At 35.9% G+C, this 21,917-nt stretch overlaps 3 protein-coding genes and 1 non-coding gene across 12 annotated transcripts; 1 reads left to right on the plus strand and 3 right to left on the minus strand.

Moving 5' to 3' along the window:
• Positions 1-1,858: 1,858 nt before the first annotated feature.
• On the minus strand, positions 1,859-8,727 carry LOC112797524 (uncharacterized). The gene is made up of 9 exons (XM_025840515.3): positions 8,103-8,727; positions 7,452-7,510; positions 6,992-7,106; positions 6,780-6,903; positions 6,352-6,432; positions 5,584-5,925; positions 4,786-4,949; positions 3,878-4,701; positions 1,859-3,470 (listed from the first exon to the last, which is right to left on the minus strand). Exons 1-9 carry the CDS (start codon positions 8,456-8,458, stop codon positions 1,981-1,983), a joined length of 3,555 nt encoding a protein of 1,184 aa, XP_025696300.1. The 5' UTR covers positions 8,459-8,727; the 3' UTR covers positions 1,859-1,980.
• A 778-nt stretch (positions 8,728-9,505) lies between these two features.
• Positions 9,506-15,503, minus strand: LOC112797535 (uncharacterized). Of its 9 annotated transcripts, none has more exons than XM_072234872.1 (10): positions 15,410-15,473; positions 15,242-15,292; positions 12,496-12,572; positions 12,071-12,186; positions 11,874-11,969; positions 11,397-11,484; positions 10,589-10,673; positions 10,386-10,449; positions 10,213-10,302; positions 9,506-9,858 (listed from the first exon to the last, which is right to left on the minus strand). In XM_072234872.1, exons 4-10 carry the CDS (start codon positions 12,179-12,181, stop codon positions 9,760-9,762), a joined length of 633 nt encoding a protein of 210 aa, XP_072090973.1. In that variant the 5' UTR covers positions 12,182-12,186; positions 12,496-12,572; positions 15,242-15,292; positions 15,410-15,473; the 3' UTR covers positions 9,506-9,759. The 9 variants fall into 9 exon arrangements, with proteins under 9 accessions (XP_072090973.1, XP_025696337.1, XP_072090989.1 ...); XM_025840552.3 differs by having other exon boundaries at positions 14,519-15,292; positions 15,410-15,463; XM_072234888.1 differs by lacking the exon at positions 12,496-12,572 and having other exon boundaries at positions 9,506-9,898; positions 15,410-15,503.
• A 442-nt stretch (positions 15,504-15,945) lies between these two features.
• Positions 15,946-19,611, plus strand: LOC112797557 (3-hydroxy-3-methylglutaryl-coenzyme A reductase 3). The gene is made up of 5 exons (XM_025840568.3): positions 15,946-16,682; positions 16,958-17,444; positions 18,003-18,184; positions 18,294-18,640; positions 18,867-19,611. Exons 1-5 carry the CDS (start codon positions 16,241-16,243, stop codon positions 19,107-19,109), a joined length of 1,701 nt encoding a protein of 566 aa, XP_025696353.1. The 5' UTR covers positions 15,946-16,240; the 3' UTR covers positions 19,110-19,611.
• Positions 19,612-19,991: 380 nt separating this feature from the next.
• TRNAK-UUU (transfer RNA lysine (anticodon UUU)) lies at positions 19,992-20,064 on the minus strand. The gene has a single exon. It is a non-coding gene; the product is annotated as a tRNA-Lys (tRNA).
• Positions 20,065-21,917: the final 1,853 nt, after the last annotated feature.

Raw genomic sequence — 21,917 nt, forward strand, 5'->3', positions numbered from 1 at the left:
ATATCATTAATTGATGCATGGCTCGTATGAGACTATTTTAATGCCATAATAATATTTTTTTAATTTTAATCACACTATTCTCAGAATTAACATTGTGAACCAAATTTTTCTCCGTTCTCCACTAAGTTCCTTAAATTGAGGGAAATTTTTAAATTGGACCGAGTTAGAATATAATAGACTCTAAACTTTCATGGTCCTTGAAAAATACATACTTTAAAAGACCACAAAATTACATTCATATCCGTCTGGTCTTTGTTTTATTTTCTCTATCAACTCCAACATTCTACCCACTGCCATTGTCTCCAATCCTATTCGAAAAATATTATGAGTCTAACATTTTTTAATAAAACAGAAATTAAAAAATTAACTGTGGGATATGAAATTTGAGAAAGAATGATGTAATAAGGATAAGAAAAATTAGTATATAATTCTTATTCTGATACGAAATATTATCTAGAATCTAAATAAATCAAATTTGGACATGACGTCTAAGCGTCTTTAAGTAGAAATTTTGATTTATTTACTGGAATGGAAGAAAGTTTGACATACTTACCTGGATAGCAATGAAAAAGAGATATTTATAAGAAATTTAGATATTTAAAGATGTGTTTGGTTTGCATTTTTATTTTCTGTTTTCATTTTTAATATTTTTTAATTTTTGGATTTTATAAAGAAAAAAGTAAAAATAGGAAATAAAAACAGAAAATAGAATTTTATTATTTTTATTATTTTTACTCTTTTCTTCACGAAATTCAAAAAATACTAAAAATAAAAACAGAAAATGAAAACCTAAACCAAACTTACCATAAGTTAGCAAAAGTTTTAGCATCTTTATATAAAATTAGATCGAAAAACAAATACCTGTGTGTTGTAATATTTATAAAGTAGCCATATAGAACTTAATCATTTTTTGGAGATGACTTATAAAAATTATAGGACTTCCTTACAAAGTGAGAGATTATCCCTTATGTTTAAAGTGGTTCTCACTTGAGGATGATAATCGAAGTAATTGGAAACATCAGATTTGCTCTTCAAGTTGGCTGGGATATGAATTTCAGAGACCCGTATCTAAATTGTTCTAACCTATGCAGATTAGGCCTCATGGACTGGATATTCACTATTGGATCGACTTGTCAGGCTCAATTCTGAATGTACCTTACCAACCAAGAGAAAAGTGGGGGCTAAGTATAAACACCAACCATTCATCCAATTTTTTTTATGGCCAAGATTTGTAGAATCGTAGAACATCTCCCATGGAAGACTCCAAATTTAATCCCACTTGTTATGAAAGTGAATACACGTATGTAAAGTATCATAAAAAGCATAAATGGGATCTAGAGTACCTTTTTTTTCCCCTAGCAGGAGGGGCAAAAGCTTGGTCCCTTAGTTGATCCCACATGCTTAATTATTAAGTTTATAAAGAAATAAAAAAAATACAACGCTGTAAGACACTTAGTCCAAGCACATTGCAGCATCATCAATACCTCTACCAGTCATGTTCATTTCTGATGTTTGAAGATTATATTAAAAAGATAATGACAGCATTATAAATCATTTGGTAGGGATTATAAGTTCCATCAACATATTGCACGAAACTCCTCATTCAAATATCATAGGACAAAGCTAATTACTTAAGGAGTAAATATTTGCACTAGTTCTATTACCAAAAAAAAGAAAAATATTTGCACTAGTTCTTTTTTCTAAAAGAATATAAATAAAAAATTCCATTAACCAGTCCATGCAAAACCAGTTAGAACCGATTCCAGTCTAAAATTATTGCTTGTGTTAACGTGTAACTATTGATTAACATATCTAGAAGTGTTTTAATGACCCAAATCAATAATAAACAAGAAACAAAGATCCAAAAGAGGACATGTATACAGATTTTCCATGTAACATAAGTAGTTTCCTTCAATCCCAAGGAAGATGAATATTATAGAATGAAAATAATTAAAAAAAAAAAGGAACAATGTACAAGATCTATTCATCGGCAACTGACTCCAACCTAATGTTGGTCGAGGCTGCATTCTTGAATTGAGGCTTTGAAGGAAAAACAAAAACAGAATTTGAAGAACTGGAAGGCTGGTATGCTGCAGAGTATCTCACTGAAGTCATGGAAAATCTAGGTAACTGTTGCAGCCCAGAAGCAAGTGGAACTAATTTGTAACTGAGAATGAGCTCAGATTTTGGAAGAACATATACAGTGTCATTATGATACCCTGATAATACAAAACTTTGTGCATCTGCCAGTGTGTATTTGATTTCCTGCAACAATGGTGTCTGGTTCAAAATCCTAATATAGTATGTGAAGGGGTCTCCCAAGATGGCATAAGGAGGACATTCCAAATTCACAATCAATGGTGGTAGCTCGACATTCATGTCTGGCAGCTTTTGCTTGGTCACAACCCAAGGCAATGTCCCCATGGTAGAAGCAGATTGCTCTTCCACCCCCAAGTCCCTCCTCCATGTCAAACACACAGTTCCTAGTACAAGCTTTGAAATGTTTTTGTCGGAACTCACTGAGAATACCTTCTTGAACTCTCTCCCAGGAGCAACAAGGGCAGGGTTTGAAAGCTCCTCATTTCCATGTTGGTTAGAGCATGTCCTTTCAACATCATTGTCTGCTTCTATGGAAATGGACTTCAACCTTATTGGCAACTCCGTGCAATTCTTTGTGCTGACAATGAGCAGAGTTTTTTGGTTTAAGGGAAGTGATTGTGAAATATTAGATTCTGAAGCTTGCTTGTTCTTAGAGAGAATTAATGGGTCCCGTCTGAATGGCATCAAAAAATGATGGTTAAGTTCAATAGCATTTTGCCCTTCAATTTGCAAGTTCTTGTGGACATGGACCATCTGAGGATTTGACTCATTATTAGTAGGAGTATAACCCAAAGATACATAAAGCATAATTGGTTTAGGCCGGTGCCACTTGATTTCTAGTTTGCATGACCAAGAATCCCCATTTTTAAGAAAAGGGACAGAAATTAATCCAAATGATTGCTGTACTTGCTTTATTTTGTCAGAATCTAAATGAGAATCATCTTCCCCTTCTGGTCCAGAAATACCAAGCAGCTGGACATGATGACTATCCAAGGCGTGCGGTTCATTTTCTCTCGGACTAAACAAGCCACCTCCCCTCACATCTACAAGATTGATCTTCAACTCACCTGAGTACACATTATGACCTTTGGAAATCACTGTAACAGGTACCAAGAAAATCTCTCCTACTAATGCAGGACCAAAGGCACCAAGACGAACATCTACCTGTGGTTCTGGTTCTTCAACTTGGATGATCTTCTGACCAGATAACACAAGAACGGAATCTTTAATTGGAACACTTTGCATACAATCATCCAATGTCCAAATAGGTAAACTATCCAGTGAAGCAGGGCTTTCAGCTCTGCAGCAGATTCTGAAGTGTGGTCCAATTTTTGCAATAACAGACTGGCATTCGAGTTTTCCACTTTGATCTGGAAAAGCAAGTAGAGTTTCAAATCACGATAAAAGAGAAGGGGGGGGGGGGGGGGAATGGCTAAAGCAAAAGCAATTCTTCTAGTCGTAATAGTTATGCACTCATCAAGATGGACAATAAATTAGACATAGATCCTAACCAGAACCAAGAAACTGACAAATTTTGTTACAAATTTTGTTGACACAGGAGCCAGAAAATCCCAGACCAATTTTTAAAGAAATATTGGAGGACTTTGCATGGTACATAAATAAGCAGTCATCTCATTGTTACTTATATAATAAGTTGGTTAAACAATCACATCAATAGAAACAAGACGCGTAAGGTAAAGAAATTTAGGGTCACAAAATGGTAGTTAAATGTATAATATATCATGTTAAGTGAAGTTTTTCTAGATATGTAACATACCGGATGTAATGTCATAGGTCAACCTCAGCCATTTGTTTGGTTCAAGTACAAGTGAAGTTGATGTCTCCACTCGGTGCTGTTGAGTATCAGTAACTCCTACTGATTGAGGTTTTTGCGCATTTGAAACAAAGAAATTACAACTAGGTTGGTTGAACTGGATTTCTAATTGATCAATCTCAACAGTACAGGGTAAGTGGGAAAGAAGTGATACTGAAATCGAGGTCAATGACCCAGGCTTCATTGTCTGTTCATGGAAAGCAACTAAAGCAATCATTGCCAACCTGAGAGGACTTACAAGATCAACCTGAAGCTGAAGTGGTTTGTCCCCATTGATCTTGAGGTTATTCAGTTGTTCATTTGTTTCTGACACTGAATCTTCCATAACGAGATCAAAAACCTCCTTGTGTACAGTTTCTCTTTGGATTCGACTTGCAGGACCAGCTGGACCGGTGTCTCTCTGGAGATTGGCATCAGAAGATATTGGGAGTGCAGCCATTTCAAGAGAATACTCCACAAAATCTTTAACATTAGAACTCTTCCGTGAGCACTCCCGCAAGAATCCCAAGACATCCCACAACAAAGTTATCCATCCCTCTTTTCTATATAGGGAAGCAATACTGTCAAAAATCTGCTTTGCATTGCTTGAATCACCCTCGGAAAAATATTCCTTACCCATCTGGAACCCACAAAGTGCGGCCATCCTCTGAATGTTACTACTATTGAAGGATTCGTAAGCTTTTCTCAGAAGAGCAATAATTTCAAGCGAGTCTCGGAACCTTCTTCCTTCAGACACAGCATAGCGCATGTACTCTTCATCAGTGAGACTGCAAATAAAAATGAATATTTAGATGATACCCATTAAAAAATAAATAGATAAAATGAACTTATTTCAACCAATTAAAACTTACGCCATCATATCAACATTATCTCCTAGCTCAAGTATCCGAGCAAATTGACCAACATAGGTTGAAGGAACAACAGAATCAACACTATCAGTATCACTAGAGGTTTCTGTCGTTGAGATTACAAGCTCCAGTGATGACCTCTTCTGGCCCAAATAGTGGGCTGCTAACTGTTTCATAGATATTAATCAGGATCACCCAGTGAGTTTACATAAGCACATGAATAGGTTCATAATACAACTTTGCACATATAAACGAGGAGTAACAGTTTGTAAAAACGCACATGGATGCTGAAAACATACATATATTTTAGTACTATAGGGAACTCAATGTAGAGGACTCTCCCAACTAAGATTGGAACCATGGATCACAGCAATGTGGTAGAAACCCCCTTAATAGGATAACAAACTTGTAATTTTCTTCTCGTTAATGTTTAATATGAATAAGGGGTAGGAAATTAAAAAAATAAAAACAAAGCCTTATCCCACTAGATGAACACGGTAGATAGGAAGTTAAAATACATAAATCAATCAATAAAATGCATTTTATAAATTTATTTTTAATAAAATAACATTCAAACTTTACATTGCCAAGCAGTCACAAAAATAAAAGTATTCTGAAATTCCCACCAAGCGTTAGCATGGATTTTACATGTAAACGTTTTATTGAAGAAAGTTCGAGAATAAAATTCAAACCTCTATGTTGCCAATGTTATGAATACAACCTAAAACTGGTGTAGGCATTTTCTTTCCTAAACATGTTAGCAGCATAACAAAAGTTAGGTAGTAAAAGAGCAGTTCTCACTTGGTAGTAATAGGCTGGATGAAATTCCCACTCAGACAGGGGTTTAGAAGCGGAACCTAGAGTAATAGGAGGAAATATTTGAGCTGTTTTTGAACTAGTCTCCAACAATTCACCAAATACCAAATACTGCCTACTCATCCAGTCCCAGTGAAGAAATATAGCTTCTGGAGTACCAACAAGCCTTTTGTATGCATTCTTGTGCTGATGAAACCATGCCACTGATTCTGTGACCTTCCCACTATGTAGTAGTAAGGTGCATATCTTGAAATTCAACTGTTCAGAAACATATTTTATCTCAACCAACCGTTGTATTGCAGGTAACCTTGTTGTCACCCCAACAATCTGTGTGATGAATATAAACAGAAAAAATGCATGTCAACTTTAGCATTTGCTTTGGAGACAAATGTTACAAAAACACAACCAAAATCGAGTCAAACACATGCAACTTCATTTGATAGTAGGGGAGACAATAGAAGATTTCAAGCATCTTAGACAACAGTGCATATAATATACTACAAAATCATATCCTATAGATGCTCTTGGAGGATGACAAGACAAACTCCTTGCAAGGCTATAACTTCTAAATAGAAATATAGTTGGCAGATGATAATTGAGATATTTCGATAGTTGACTAACAGTAAATAGTAATACCAATGCTACTTACGCTCAATGAATATATCTTGTCAATCGTCAAGAATGAAAACAAAACAGATAAAAATTAAAAATGCAAAATAAACAATTTTCAAAGACTATTCACATGAAACGCACCTCTCGCAGTGTATGATATCCCTCCTCATAAAATTTCAGCGCCTCGGGCCAGTCACTTCGGAATTCTGCATATACAGCAACCTAGCAATTCATAGCATCTAGATAAATAATGCACACTTTCTATTTGATAAAAGTATAAAGAAGCAAAGCATGCACAAGTTCTTGAGTACAATAAACAACATAAGAAAGTCAAAAGGCATGATCACTGTAATTCCTTTTCTACTCCTTCAGAAAGCATGATCACCGTTATTCCTTTAATCCTTTTTCTACTACTAAAATTCAATCAATCATACATTCATACATGCATCCATACATAATATATGCATTTGGCTTTCCAACTAAAAATAGCATCCAACAGGACCTTGGTTGGCATGTTAGTGGCACCGGCATAAAAAGTAATCAGGAAAAGAAGAAAAATGAATTCCTACTTTGAAGCAGTAGCGAACAATCAACTCAACCGAGCTAACATTCTTCTTTTCTATCCTTTGTTTAATCCTTCTTCCTTCTTCTCGGTAATACATAGTGGCTAATCCATAAAACGCATTTGCCATCCTGCACAAAAAAGGAGAACAGAGCATGACGACAATGTTGCTGTTTATAGAGAAAATAGACAAAAAAAATTTAGAAAGATAAAGCATGCCTGTCAAGTGACTGATTGAGATCTGAGTTGTCATTTGGGTTTAACATAATTACATATTTAGCATCTACATCTGCTCGCTTTCGTAAGGCAATCATTCTATCCTCAGTGATCTCATCTGCAATCAAAGACCCGAAAACATATTACAAACTCATTGCAGACCTCTATCTGTAAATGACATTAAAAGAACAATAGTGTCCCTTCCTCTAGTCGCTGCCTACCAATCAAACAGAAACAGAAATACAATAAAATACACCCAAAAAGAGAAAGGGGGAGAAAGAGAGAAAAGAGGGGGGGGGGGGGGGGGAGGTTCCCCATTTGCATATCAATTCCAATCAAAACCATAGCAAAATTTGGCCACTCAATGATGTAACAATCTAAATTCACTCTCCTCATACAGTTTGTGAGTAGAGCGCACGGTGAAGTAAAGTGACGAAGACAGAAAAACTAGTAAGTCAATCACCTGCACCAGTGTGGATAATTACAACAGCCAACTTGATGTTCCTCCCACGAATCACAGCCCTGCACACAAACAACCCCAAACACATTTCAGAAAAATCAAGTCCAAGAAATGAAAACAAAACCAAAACCCCACATCCAAAACCAACACACGTTCAAATTGTAGGTCATGCTCTGAGCTAAAATCATAAGCGTATGACTCAATCACGAACTATCTTGAAAGTCTTACTATGCAAGTCTAAAATTCTTCTCCACTTTCAGTACATAGTAATTGAACTCAAAATAAAAGCCATTATATTCATAAAGCAAATAAAACCTCAAACTTGCCTCAACAACAATCCCTTGTTCCCCTACATCTCAACATACATTAAATATCTCCATTCTCCAAAACAAGACAGCAGCTTCCTCAACATACAAACCGTGCTCAATTATGTTACTTTCTTATGCAACATCCTCAAACCCCCAAACAATAGCTAAAAATCGACATTTTCACTTAAAATGCAAAAAGTAAACACTATCATCATCTACTTAGTTAGCTGCCATTGTTATTGTTGTTCACTCATAATGCTGAATCGCACCTTCTCCGAACTCCACCATCCAAACACGCACTTAATAGAGAGAGAGAGAGAGAGAGAGAGAGAGAGAGAGGTTTTACTTCATGGAATCGAGATCGGAGCAGACATTGAGCCACTGAGCAGGGTCACCAAACACGTGCTCCGCCCTGAACACAGCACCGAGAACGGCCGGAACTTTCGTCCGGTGCTTGAGGAGCCAGTCCTTCTTGAGGACCCCGCCGACAACCGTAGGAGGCGGTGGCGGGACTTCGGCGTTGGAATCCTTGGGCTTGCGTTCGAAGAGGTAGATCTTGGAGAGGTCAGGGAGGGCGAGGGTGTTGATTGGCGGCTGAGCGGAGAGAAAGTGAGTTGAGATCAGAGGGTGGAGCTCCGGACAACCCACAATCGCCGCCAGCGTCACCGGCGGAGTTCGCAACTCTTCTGGATATTCTTCCATTTTTTTTTTGTTGGCGATTAACGCAGATCGGAATCAGAATAGAAATAGAGTGAGTTTAACTCACCATGGAGTATGGAGTTAAGGCGAAAACATAAACAATTCATCAAGCCATTTTTACAAAAAATAAAACAAAACAATTCCTTTTTTAATTACTGAAAAATAACAAATGTTTGCGCCTTTTTTTTTTCACGAACAAGAATAAACTCCTCATAAGTTTAACATGGAGACTGGAGATGTTCATAAAGTAAAACATGTAAAAAAATTTAGTTATTCTTAAATTGAAGTAGTAAAATGTATATATGATAAAAGAACCATCAATTAAAATAGTACAAGTTTTTTTCCAAAGAAAATGAAAAGTTGAAAAATAAACAATTATGATTTTATAAGAAAAGTCAATATCTCGTTGAAAAAAATTAAAGACAGCAAGTATCATATTTAAATTTTAGTGAAATCAGTATATATTTTTAAAGAAAATTATAAGTAACCAACAATATTTTTGAACAATGTGTGAACAATATGAATTAATAGGATTAAAAGAGTAAATTAATCTTAAATTTAATTAATAACATTAAATTAGAGTGTAGTATATTTTTATTTGATTGATAATTGTTCATATTGTTCAAGATGATCATTGTTTACCTAGCACTCTCCTATTTTTAAATATAGAACAAATGTTGTCTCTAAGATTACCTAGCCAAAATATATTCTCCATTAGTGTAATTTACTTAGACTGATAGAATTAAGATTTGATAATTTTAAACTATATAACTCCATGTCAACTACCCAACCACTCACCATTAACCGAATTGTAAAACCTTGGCTTAGTAGTTTACGACTTTTCACTTTTCAGAAATTGTTACTTGATAAATTTTAGTTAGGTATAAACGATTAAACGAAGAATGTGTTTATATATATATATATATATATATATATATATACAACATCTTATGATATAGGAATATACGGAGTTTTAAAATTATACATATTAGAATATGGATATCAAAAGTTCAATTGGAACTAGTTTTGTTCACGTATGAAGGATATGAATAAACTCAATAAACACTTTCCTCTTCTTGCATGTGAAAAGTAATTCAGGTAAAAAATACACGGGCAAACAATGGTTTCATGAAATAATTTACATATCAGACACCCAAAAGAAAAATCACATATCAGAAGGAATTGAACAAATAAGCATATTTAGTGTTGTTGAGTTGCAATCATCCAAGAATGAATCTAAGGTCCTATCAACTACCTGTTTCTTATATAAGCCTAGTATTGAAGATTAAACAAAATAGTCACATTTACTCCTCTGCCGCTGTCTCCTCCTCCTCCTCTTCCGCATCTTCTTCTTGCCCAGGCCACCAAGAAACAGGGCCCAGTCCGTCATGATCTATTGATCCCTACAAAATAGATGCCGCCATAAGTCACCTTTTCAAAAATCTGCAATGATAACCACCACCATTTTAGTTAGATAATGCACGTTTACTATGACTTTAAAAGCATCCCCACAAACTTTGTCAATATGCCATTCCCAGGGTCGGAAACTTGGTTGGTTTAATTGATCCTTAGCATAGAGCTCATACATGAAAATTCACACCCCATTTTCATCCGACAACCAAACATACCCTCTAAAGTACACATCCCCTACCACAGTTTATTTTAACATAATGACTCCAAGAAACAAATATTTTGCACAAAATTCAAAAGCCATATGTCTCAATATCTCACTCATGTAGAAAAAAGAGCTAACTTACAGTGACCAGCATAGGGGCAAAAGGCTTTGACTCTTTTGGTTGTTCAACTGGGATTGAAGGATAAGTCACATTTTGAATGCGGAACTTGATCTGCCATATTGGAAGCCAAAACTTTAACGCATATATATTGTTTCTTAAGCATACAGTTAACATTAAAGGCAAAGAAAGCTAACCATATCGCTATCATCAACAGGATATGACTGCTCCTCATATTTCCAATACCATGTTCCTTTTGTGCTGTACTTTCAAAAACAATATATTAGCACATTAATAAATCTGCATCTAATAGGATGGATTACAGTATTTAAAAAGAAGAAACGAGTGCAAGCAAATATACTATTTGTTAAGACTAAAAATTAGGTAAGGGTAACGACACCTATTTTTTGATTCAGCCTTAAACTCATTTGGGCTGGGTAGGTGCTGTAGGGGAACATAAATGTCATCAAAGAATCCAAGTGATACTGCAACCACGAATTCAGCCTTACTAAGCATGAACAATCTTTAAGCATAGCAACATCTGACAATCATTAAATCTTTCACGATATGCAAACATTGGATGGTGTCGTTATATACACAAATAATGGGCTGCTGACGGTGTCACAAGTCGCAATATAGAAATGAAAACACAAAAAATCGGCTCTGCTAGCAAGCAATTGTATGGTTATGTCATTCTTGTGGTCTTTCAAACTTTCCTTACATTATATTGACATGCTTTGAGTTTCAACTAAATTACACTTGACTCTGATTTTGCTCACAAAAAATAAGCATGGACAAAACGACAAGCAGAGACATCAAGGCAGAGCAGTAATCACATACTCTTTTTTTTGTAGTAGCAAAATATTTTATCATGAAATTCATCAATAAGAGAAGCCTTAAGACAAACTTCAAGCAACTATCTTAAACTTTTATTAAAATAAAAAAGAAAAGAAAAAGAACTCCAACCATGTAAACCCTTTGTGATCAAAAGAGTAGAAGAACTTTTAAAAAAAGTGAAAAAAAAAAAGAAAGAAAAACTCATTATGCTGCAGCCTTCATGTAATAGATGTATGAAGCAGAACTATGCACTGATAAGCATGGTCATTATCCATCAATAACATAAAACAAAGAAGTAAGTAAAATGGAACTAAATTAATTAAGTCAAGCGAAAATTAAAATCAAGAAAGCAACTGAAATCTAAGACATACATCTTAAGCCATCAGCATCAGACGAAAGAAGCTTTGCAGTCATAATCTCCCCAACAAATGGACGAAACATAATCAAATTGAACACTACCTGCCAGGAATATCAGAAGTCAGAACAAAGTTATTGCATTGACAGCAACAATCACACACAGAATCCCTACTTCTGACGTCGAAAAATTTCAGTTTATAATACAAGAAATACGGAAATTGGAAACACAATAGCTAAAAATACACACAACCTTTTAAGTCCTCAAATATTCTCAAAGGAACATAGTGTAAAAAAATGGCATATTCACATTATTGTGCCTGGATATCATAATCTAAGCCTCAAAACTTGAACAAACAAAGTTAAAAACCATTCAGGGAAAAAAAATATTAAACATAAAATCCTGCATTCAACTTCACACTGTGATCATGTTGAACTTCAAATCTCAGGACAAAGAGTCAAAAAACAGAAAAGCAAGCCGTGAGAACTTGTACCGTATAAGTTGGAGCACCATCTCCGGGGTAAATAAATCCACCCTCAATGGATTTTATATCATAGACAGATATGCAGAGGCCCAAGTTTGCAATAACCTGAAATGATTGCAGAAAACCAAAACCAATCATGGTGAAATATTATCAAATGAAGAGCACATGAGTAAAAGGGGAATGGAAAACATTAGAAGCAGAAAAACCTTATCCAAGAAAAGCTTCTCAAGTTCAGTGTGTATAGCTTCTCGAATTGGACGACTTAGCTGAGGAGCAGGCAATGGCAATGTGTGTTCAATCTTGCTAAGATAGAACATTGAGACTGAACAAATAGAAGAAAATACAAAAATTCATATGGATGAAAAAAAAGGGTGAGACTCTAGGGGAAAAAAAACGTATGAAAATGAGAATTTTTCCAATTTATCATCACGGTATTAAATAAAAGTGAAAAAACAAAATTCAAAAATTACAATTCAAACAGTGAATTCACGAAACACTTGAACCATGTTAGTTGTTAAGTAAACTAACCATGTTACTTGTCAAGTAAACTAAGTTACATTTTTTAACTGATTATAGAAATTTATAAATGATGGAGGTTTCAGCAGCAGAAGAATGATTTCAGGTAAAAAACCTGAAGTGGTGACTTGGACGCTTTGATATCTTGTGGCGGAGCAGACGGCGGCAACGAAGAACTCCTACTGAAGCCAGCTGTAACGAAACCCAATTCAGCGGCAACAAAGGTTTCAGTGAAGTTTTTTTCAGATTGTGGGTTATTGGGCTTGTCTGATGGGCAAGTATTGGGTCATTATGGCCCATTAAAGCACTTGTTGTATAATAATGCATGGCCCAAGACCAAACGAAACACAAATTCATTGCATGAACATAGAATTTGGAATATACAGAAGCATGTTTCCTCCAGAGATTTGCAAGGCTACTTAAGGTTCTGAAAACTGGACTGGTCATCAAACCGCTTTAATTACTAGTTCATTAGTTCAACCGGTCCAACCAATGGTTCAACCAAAAAAATCGTTTTAAAATAAAATAATAAATTATAAAGGACCAAAGATAAGGGTACTCCAAGAACTCCTACTAGATGCAACATCATTCAACATTATCACACATTCTCACACACACAAATACAAAGTCTTAACTCAAAGAACAACCACAGCAAGTGACTTGGAAAGAAAATGTAAACACAGAACAATCACAAGCATACACAACATGTGAATATTATTATAGCAAACATAATAACAAAATAGCTCTTCTAATGCGTCTCCAAAAATATCCCAAATAAAAAAAAAACTACATAATCTGATCCACTTGATTCAGAAAGTTACATATATTAGAAAAATTAAGAATCAACTAAAAGAAAAAGAAGAAGGCCTGGTTGATTCGATTCAATTGCCTGAGATGAAGAATCAAACAGGGTTGAGAAGCTGAGAGTTTAAATGTTAAACCTCAATATTCAAATAACATGACTCCATTATTGTTATTATTACACCCTTCTAATGTCACAAACTCAATATATATTATAGTCCGTTGACACTTGTGTATTCACAACTTGGCCTCATCATTCTGATTCATTCCTTAAGTAGAAGAAAAGTCCCAATCAGCTTTCGTTGAAATTTTATCCAGAGAGTTGGGGTTTTGGTTCGGAGTTCATGCCGATGATGACGACGAGAGGGATGAATCCGTGAATCAGTAACATAGGCAGTGCAAATTTTAACAAAGCTCATCACAATGATTAACAACAACAAAAAGCACTGAAGGAACAGTGAATCAGTAATATAGGCAGTGCAAATTTTAACAAAGCTCGTCACAATGATTAACAACAACAAAAAGCACTGAAGGAACAGTGAATCAGTAAGATAGGCAGTGCAAATTTAAAATTTAAAAGTTATCAATTTAAAATTTATCATCAAATACAATCAGTGAGCAAAGGCAATCAATCAAGCTCTGACTGAGCATTCTGTTCTGATTCTGTGACTGGGAAGCAACAAATTCAGCAACAAATTCAAGTTACAGCAACGAATTTAACAAATTAAATCGCAGCAACCTAGCAATTAGCAAATTAAAACAACAGCAGCCCAACAATTTAGCAAATGATCAACTTAACAAGCTCAAGAACAGAAAATCACAGCAAAAACAAAAATAAATTAGAAGTAATAGAAGAACAACAAACAACAACACAAGAACAATTAGCAAATTAACAAGTTCACAATTACAGTTAAAATTTACCAGAAGAACACTAATGCAAGTGGAATCATCATGCTAATATGTTTTCTGCAAAGATGCTATTTGTGCAGCTAAAATTTCCTAATTACTAAGATCCAATTATTCTAATTTCACATGCAATCAACTTACTAAGTTTCTAAAAGCTAGAAATTATAAAACCAACCAGAAATATGGTTAAAGCATTTCATCAAACATGTTGAGTGCCGTAAAATTAAAACGAAATAAGAGAATTCAAAGCTTAATATCAATGTGATAGAGAAGAGAACATAGCTATTGTAACTTCAATTCAGAAAAAAAATCCAAATCACTACCAAATCAAATAGTTACTTATTGTAATAGAAATCAGAAGTTGCAGAGTTTGAAGCAGAGTATTGGTGTTGTGTGAGTGTATTGTCTGGTGGCAGGTTTAGGGAACTTACGGCAGCGACAAAAGAGAGCAGTTCGACGGCTAGGTGGAGCCCGCGGGTTGGTCGCAGAGTTTGAAGCAGAGCAACGTGGCTTCCAGACGAACACGAATGCGAACTCGAATGGTGAACGGCGAGTGAACGCGAACGATGAACGCCGAGCGAACGTGAACGGCAAAGAACGCGAACGAAGACGACAGCTGAACGAAGATGCGAACGTGAACGGCAAATAAACGGCGACGGAAGCGCGGGTGAACAGACAAAGACGACGGACGCCGAGCTCGAGGAAGTAGCCGCGATCGGTGACAGCGAACAGGGGTTGAAGACTTGGAGCAAGAGGACAGTTAGATAGACGGACGGATGGCGAACTTTGAGTGCGACGGACGGCGGCAGTATGCTACTCCTTGCGGCGGTGGTGTAGGTTTACAGTGCTAGGGTTTTTTGTCTGGGTTTGTGTGATTTCTTTCTGAATGAAAGAAAGAGAGGGAGGATGGGAGAAAGAAACGAAGGAGCTTCCGTTTTGTGTAAACCGGCCATGATCCGATTCGGTCTGACCGTCCGGTTCTTGGCCGGTTCAACAGTTTTTTACTGATTTTTTTTATCTGCGTTTTACATGCTTGACCGGATCATTATTATTGTCGGTTTGCGGTTGAATCGGTCCGACCGACCGGTCCGATCCGATTTTTAGAATCAGAACCCCAATCAGTGTTGTGAACAAAGAGGATAACTTATACTTGCCTGGAAGAGAAGACGGTATATATAACATAAAGCGCAGCAGAAGTAGGGAACCTACAATTAAATTGGAGCATTCAACCACCATTAGAAATTCTGCATATTATTCAAAATGAAAGCAATAATTAATAAGATCGACAAGATAAGTGAATTGATGAGATACTGGGAGCATACGTTGAGTTCAAGAAAAATTTGTGTGATGCCTCGTCGATTATATGCAGTAAATACAGAGTTTGATATGAGCAGCTGCAAGAGGAGAGGGATACGCAAGTTTGAATGCCGGGTCGGGTTCGGTCATGGGCTTCTGTTTTCGGTCTGGGCCACGTTAGTAGCCCGGATCCATGACAAAAACCAAAAAAAGATATACAATTTTTAAATTTTTGTTAAGAATAGAGATATAATATACAGACTTGTCAAAAAAAATCTAAAATTAACAAAAAGAATCAAATGGTTAGATTGCTTTCTTTATAGACAGAAAAGCCTGTAGGAAATAAAAATACTTACATAACAAATTTATGTGGTATCATATCAACCCTGAATCAACAAAAAAATTATTTAAGGATAAGTTATTTTTATCAAATGTTCTAGATTTTGCGATAATTATTTTTCTTTTTTTGACATTTTTCTTATTTTTGTCGACGCCATTTTGGTGTTTACCAAATACTAAATATTTTCCTTACAAAGCCAAAAAATATCAATAATAAAAAATTAATAAAAAAATTGTAAAAAGAGTGGGAGAAAAATAGTAAGAATAATCGATATTCAATAGCACGTTGGACGCGTGGGCACCGTGAAGAACAGGCAGCGCGCCAAACCAATGAAACCATTCCCATGCACCAAAATCTCTCTCTATAAATCACTCTCTGAACTCTCGGAATTTCTTTCATTTTCAACCGTTAGCTCCAAACTTTTCCTTCCCTTCTTTTCTCTGCTTCTGGGTTTCTGTTTTCCTTCGGTTCCTTGATCTACATTTTCCCCAAACGTAGATCAGTTTCCGAAAGGAAAATGGAGCTTCGCCGGAGACACGTCGCTGCAGCTGCCGTTGCCGCCGGCGAATCACTCAAAATCCAGAAGCACGCTGGAGACTCGTCAATCTTCCCTCTTTACCTAACCAACGCGGTTTTCTTCGGAGCCTTCTTCTCCGTCGCGTACTTTCTCCTCCACCGCTGGCGCGAGAAGATCCGTACATCGACCCCGCTTCATGTCATAACCGCTGATGAATCCGCTGCAATTGCTTTACTCGTTGCATCTGCCGTGTATCTCTTCAGGTTCTTCGGCATCGGCCTCTCACGCGCTTCCGTTGACGATGATCTCTCTGACGAAGAGATAATCGCCAAGGAGGACGGCCGGACGCCGGGGCCGTGTCCTGCTGCCCTCTCAGAAGAGACGGCTGTAATTCCCTCACCAATTCCGGCTAAAGTCTTGTTTATGACTGATTCGGATTCATGTAAGTTGTCCTTTTTTTTTCTTTACTTCTTAATTTTATAAAACTAGGGAGGAAAAATCAAAAAACCATTTCAACGCTGAAATAAGATTTGTTTCAATGAGAAATTTTGTCGTGGTATTACTTTTAGTTATGGATGTATAAATGAATTTTACTCGTTTTGTGCGTACAATTCTCCTTTTATGTTGACAAATTCTGGACTTCTGGTAATTAAGTCATGGTTTATAATTTTGATTATGTAGCATTGCTCTAATTTAATATTTGATTTTATGTTGCAGTGTCAACGGAAGACGAGGAGATCATCCAGGCTGTGGTTTCAGGCTCTGTGCCATCATATTCCCTGGAATCAAAGCTTGGAGACTGTCGCCGGGCGGCGGTTGTTCGGCGCGAGGCTGTTCAGAGGTTGACAGGGAGGTCATTGGAGGGTTTGCCAGTGGGAGGATTTGATTATGAGTCAATATTGGGGCAGTGCTGTGAAATGCCAATAGGGTTTGTGCAGATTCCAGTAGGTGTGGCAGGTCCATTGTTGCTTGATGGGAGAGAATACATTGTGCCAATGGCAACCACAGAAGGGTGCCTTGTTGCCAGTACCAACAGAGGCTGCAAGGCCATCTATGCCTCCGGCGGGGCTACCTCCGTGCTCATGAGGGATGGTATGACAAGAGCACCGGTGGTTCGGTTTGCCACCGCCAAGAGGGCTGCACAGCTCAAGTTCTACTTGGAGGATCCTCTCAACTTTGAGTCTATAGCTGTAGTTTTCAACAAGTAATTTTTCTTATCTCAGTCTCTTATTGTTCTGCATAGTCCAATTTTTTGTTTCATTGGTAATTATGGCAAATATTTGATGCTTTCCTTCTTTAGTAATAATTGAACCGGAGATTGAATCGGTATGTTAGCAATGTTTTTGGCTTGTTGTTAATGCTAAGCTGATGTTGAATTTGAAAGCGTCTAAATATAATATATGGCTATTATATGATTCAATCGGTTCAGAAGATGCTTTTTGTCGGGTTTCTAAGAGTTGAGTCTTTCATATTTGTTATGTGAAGATTAGGGAAATGGTGCAAAGAACTTAATATTTTGTTTTGAAATTTGAGAACTGACAAAAAATATTAGTTGCAGGTCAACTTGGTGTAAAATTTAGATATTGATAAATGCTTTTGCTTAAATCTAATCTTTGTGTTCACATTTTTTAATGTAAGTTTGTATCTAAGATGATCATGGAATTACCTATGTGGAGCTTTTACCAGTTGTTATAAAGGATGGCAAGCTGAAAGTAACAATGAAACTGTTCTTGGTTTATTAATGCTTAATGGGTATGTGCAGGTCAAGCAGGTTTGCTAGGTTACAGAATATTCAGCCTAATATTGCTGGCAAGAATTTGTACATTAGATTTCGTTGCAGCACTGGAGACGCCATGGGGATGAACATGGTTTCCAAAGGTGTCCAAAACGTCCTTGATTTCCTTCAAAGTGACTTCCCGGACATGGAAGTTATTGGAATCTCTGGTAAACATGACCTTTATGTGTTTTTCACCCCTCACTTGCAAACCTACACCGTACTATGTCACAGTTAAACTAGTTGCTAACTTGCCGTGTACCCTGATGCTTGCACCAGGAAATTTCTGCTCGGACAAGAAGGCTGCTGCTGTCAACTGGATTGAAGGTCGCGGTAAGTCTGTGGTCTGCGAGGCTATCATTAAGGAAGAGGTGATAAAGAAGGTGTTGAAAACTAGTGTGGAGTCCCTAGTAGAGCTTAACGTGCTTAAAAACCTTACCGGATCAGCAATAGCTGGTGCTCTTGGCGGGTTCAATGCCCATGCTAGCAACATTGTCTCTGCTATCTACCTAGCCACTGGTCAGGATCCTGCTCAGAATGTGGAGAGTTCCCACTGCATCACCATGATGGAACCAGTGAACAATGGCAAGGACCTTCACATATCTGTCACCATGCCTTCCATTGAGGTACAATCAATTCTAAGGTCTTAAATCAGGGTCTCTTAGAATATCTTTTTCTAATATTCTTCAATGGAAAAATCCATCATTTTTTATAATTCTATTGAATACAAGTTATAGTACCATTTGGCACATTTGATCTTTCCTTGCATATATCAGTTATATAATTTTTTCTTAAGGTACGAGAAGATCAGACTTCCTTTGTGTCTGATCTATATTTTGTCTCATGATTCAGGTGGGTACTGTTGGAGGGGGCACACAACTTGCTTCTCAGTCAGCTTGCCTCAATTTACTTGGAGTCAAGGGCGCCAGTAAAGAAACCCCCGGTGCAAATGCTAGGCTACTGGCCGCCATAGTAGCAGGTTCAGTCCTCGCCGGAGAGCTTTCACTCATGTCTGCAATCGCAGCTGGGCAGCTTGTTAAGAGCCACATGAAATACAACAGATCAAGCAGAAATATCACAAATGTTGTATCATGACATGACACCAATGACAGCAGATTAGTTTTGAAAAATAATAACCGCCCAAGCATCTAATATTGGCCCAAAAAAAAGTAGCTAGGTAAGATTCAAAGGGCTACTTTCTGTTGATAAATAAAAAGTCATGGTCAACTAGTCTCCAAGATAATGTGGTACGACACAAATAGAGAAAAAGAACACAGGCTGCATTAGATTCAAATAAGTGTGTGCTCCATGTGATGTCTTGTCTCATTTTTTTGAGGCTGCACGGAGAAAGGAGACTTCAATCAATGGGTGGAGGATAAAACAAAGAAGCAGCTACACCTTTGGCATTAGTTTTAATTCTTTTTTTCTTCAAGTAATTTATTTATGTGTTGGGTGCTGTTCTCTAGTTTTAAGCTACTGCCTTAAAGTTGTGATAATTTAGTCTTCAGTACGTTGTAATCTCATCTTTTTATTTGTAAACTTAGCAAGAACTGCCGCAGAATACAGAATATTATTAGCCTGATAGAGATTGGTCTAACTGTGATTGCTGGTGAAATTTATGCATCAATTATTTAATTCTATTTTCTATCGGATAGTGTTTGCATCGAGAAATTCAAATTATGTTTAAGGTCATGTTTTCACATTAGTATAGACTTATAGTGGAAGATTTAGATCAATTACATCAACTTATTTCATAAATAATTGAAAATCAAATTAGGTCTTATGTATCATTTGTTTGATTGCTTGTGAAATTTATGTATCAATTATTTAATACTATCGGATAGTGTTTGCATCGACAAATTCAGATTATGTTTGAGGACATGTTTTCACATCAGTATAATAGAAAATCAAATTAGGTCTTATAGATTACTTGACTGTTTTTCCAAAAATAAACAACTAAATTTAATAAAATTATGCCGCCGTCTGTGGGAATCGAACCCACGACCACGTGGTTAAAAGCCACGCGCTCTACCAGCTGAGCTAAGACGGCAATTGATTTTAAATAAAGTTTAAATATTAATTACATGTAAGATTATATTTTTTTTCCACCTACTCCAATTTGAAAAAGCGCTGTCAAACTAAACCACAATATTTTTGGATCTGACGATCTGTAGTGATTAGCAACAGAAACCAAGCCCAAATCTCCAGAAGTAATTAATTTTCATTTACTATTATATAATTATTTTATTTATATCATTATATCTCAACACTTATTCGGATGTAAAGATAATTATAATGTGGAGACTTTAGCTGAATTTGTCACTTCTTTTATCTTTTCTGGTTTTTTTAGTTCTTCCCTGTACCCAAAAAAGAAAATCACGACTGAACTCAAGTGACGAGTCCTCTACCAGTCTGGATGCACATCCTTAAATAAAGACACCTAACACTATCATTAAGTAGTTCGATAATCCAACTACACAGTAAGAGGATGCTTCTTACACGTCTTATATGATACATGAGTAAAAATATAATATATACAAAGATTATATAACAAGAAATTATAATGTGATGTATGTATAAATTATACTATCTTCTTAGCATAACCAGTCAAAGTATTAATGTGATGAGTGCAATCGTCTAATCTAGAAAAGTGATAGGCATAAAGTCTTGTATGTGTTAGTTTGACACATCTAATAACAATTTGGAAAGCAATGCCTAAATTTTTTTTTTTTTTGGTGACTAAGCAATGCCTAAAATATTGATGAGCTAATCTGATCTCTAATTTTGAAAAGTGATGGGTAAAAACTTAGGCTAGTTTATTTAATATAAGAGGCTCTATCTCTGTAATAATAAACGTGAATAAACAGGTCAATTTCGTAGGCACGATACAGTAATGCTTACATTCTTCATGTATTATCAGAAGTCTCTGTAATAGAAATTAATTAAAAATATATATTCGTAAAAATAATAAATGAAAATTGTATAACTGTAATCTTCGAACCTACCATTGTTTAGATTATTAATTAATGAATCCAATCTATATAAATAAATAGATGACGAAACGGACTGATAACTATATATAATATATATAGTCTGGTGCAAATGAAAGTCGTGGTACTAATAAATATGCATGGCTCTGCTAATAAAGAGAGCACGTGTTTGATGTTTATTTGGTTTGGAAGAAATTAAACTACCAATATTATTATTTGATCATAAAGGACAATTAATATATTACCAATCTATGACTCACCACCTTCAATATCGAAGCTAGGTTTCTTGCATCAAGATGGGGTCGCCTGTTATGTCAATTCTCATTATACATGAAAAAGCACTTATTACTGTATGAATTTTAAATATGGATAAATTCTTATTGAATGCTCTGAACTAAAAAGGGTTCGATCTTGTTATGTTTCAATGTCAAGAAGAAGATAATGATGAATAATGTGCTGTCACAATGGCAGTTACATAATTATCACTGTTTTATTAATTAGAAGGACGGATCTTGGAATAGGAATATTATTATGGAATGCTGAAATTGTATGTATGTAGTCTTTTACTCTTTTACCCTGAAAAACCAAACCGATAAAACCATGCAAGAAAGTCACCTCAACTGATAGTAGAATTACTGATTAGTGATTTACTCTGTCTCATTCAGTTATATTAGCATAATGACTTTTATATTATATATCATAGCTAGTTATGTTTTAATTTTTTAAACTTTTTATTTATTTGAAATATTATAAAGGTCTACTATGCTGATATGATTGACTAATATATTTTTCTAAATATTTATTTTAAGGTGAATTTTATCGTATTCTTTCTAAAATAAAGGGTAAATTATCCCTTGTGATATATATATATATATATTAAAAGTAATTCACCATATGAGTTCTATGAAGTGGA

The sequence above is a fragment of the Arachis hypogaea genome, chromosome 1, assembly GCF_003086295.3.
Source record: "Arachis hypogaea cultivar Tifrunner chromosome 1, arahy.Tifrunner.gnm2.J5K5, whole genome shotgun sequence".
Classification (NCBI taxonomy): Eukaryota; Viridiplantae; Streptophyta; class Magnoliopsida; order Fabales; family Fabaceae; genus Arachis; species Arachis hypogaea.